The following is a 642-nucleotide window of genomic DNA, read 5'->3' as shown; positions in this document are numbered from 1 at the left end:
TGGGGGGTGATTTCTCGCTTTCTGTCTCTATGTCTCTCTCTGTCTGTCTGGCGAGCACACGCGCCCTATAGCAAAAATCTCTCCAAAAAAACAAATCATTTATTTAATTTTATTTATTCATTTATTTATTATTTTAATGTGACCAGAGAGAGACACAGAGAAAGAGAGAGAGAGAAAGAGAGAAAGCAAGCCATCAGATCCAGGACTCAAACCATGGTCGGCCATGTGGGAGTGTCCAGTGCCTTAACCACCATGCCACCTGCTGGCTCCCTTTCTTGCTTGTTTTAAAGTTGGGGGATTAATGTGTTTGACCCCCATTTTAGGGCCATGCACTGGAAGTTGCTGCTGCATCACGGATCCCCCCACCTCCTTGCCCTTATCCTCACTGCAGAGTTCTCTGAAAAGAAGGGCATGCATGCCAGCTGCCCCGCCCAGCAGAAGGCCACCGCAGCATCGCACCTCACGTGCTGGCCTGCCCCTGTGCTCCCCACACTCACCTGTCCTCTGTGCTCTTGTGACCCTTCCTGTGTCTCTTAGATGAACTTGTGGAGAAAATGCCATGCTCGCGGAACACACCCCGTGTCTGTGAATGTCGCCCAGGCATGTACTGTGCCACACCCGTCGCCAACTCCTGTGCCCGCT

At 51.2% G+C, this 642-nt stretch overlaps 1 protein-coding gene across 1 annotated transcript in view; it reads left to right on the top strand.

Annotated features, from left to right (window-relative positions):
* TNFRSF8 (TNF receptor superfamily member 8) overlaps positions 1-642 on the top strand; it is a 102502-nt gene that overhangs the window by 30154 nt on the left and 71706 nt on the right. The window contains exon 4 of the mRNA XM_027770673.1: positions 538-639. Within this exon, the coding sequence (XP_027626474.1) occupies positions 538-639 (102 nt within the window). The remainder of the gene's footprint in view (positions 1-537; positions 640-642) is intronic.

This window comes from Tupaia chinensis, unplaced genomic scaffold (assembly GCF_000334495.1).
Source record: "Tupaia chinensis unplaced genomic scaffold, TupChi_1.0 Scaffold000146_1, whole genome shotgun sequence".
Taxonomy (NCBI): Eukaryota; Metazoa; Chordata; class Mammalia; order Scandentia; family Tupaiidae; genus Tupaia; species Tupaia belangeri.
This window is presented reverse-complemented; position numbering and strand designations above follow the sequence as displayed.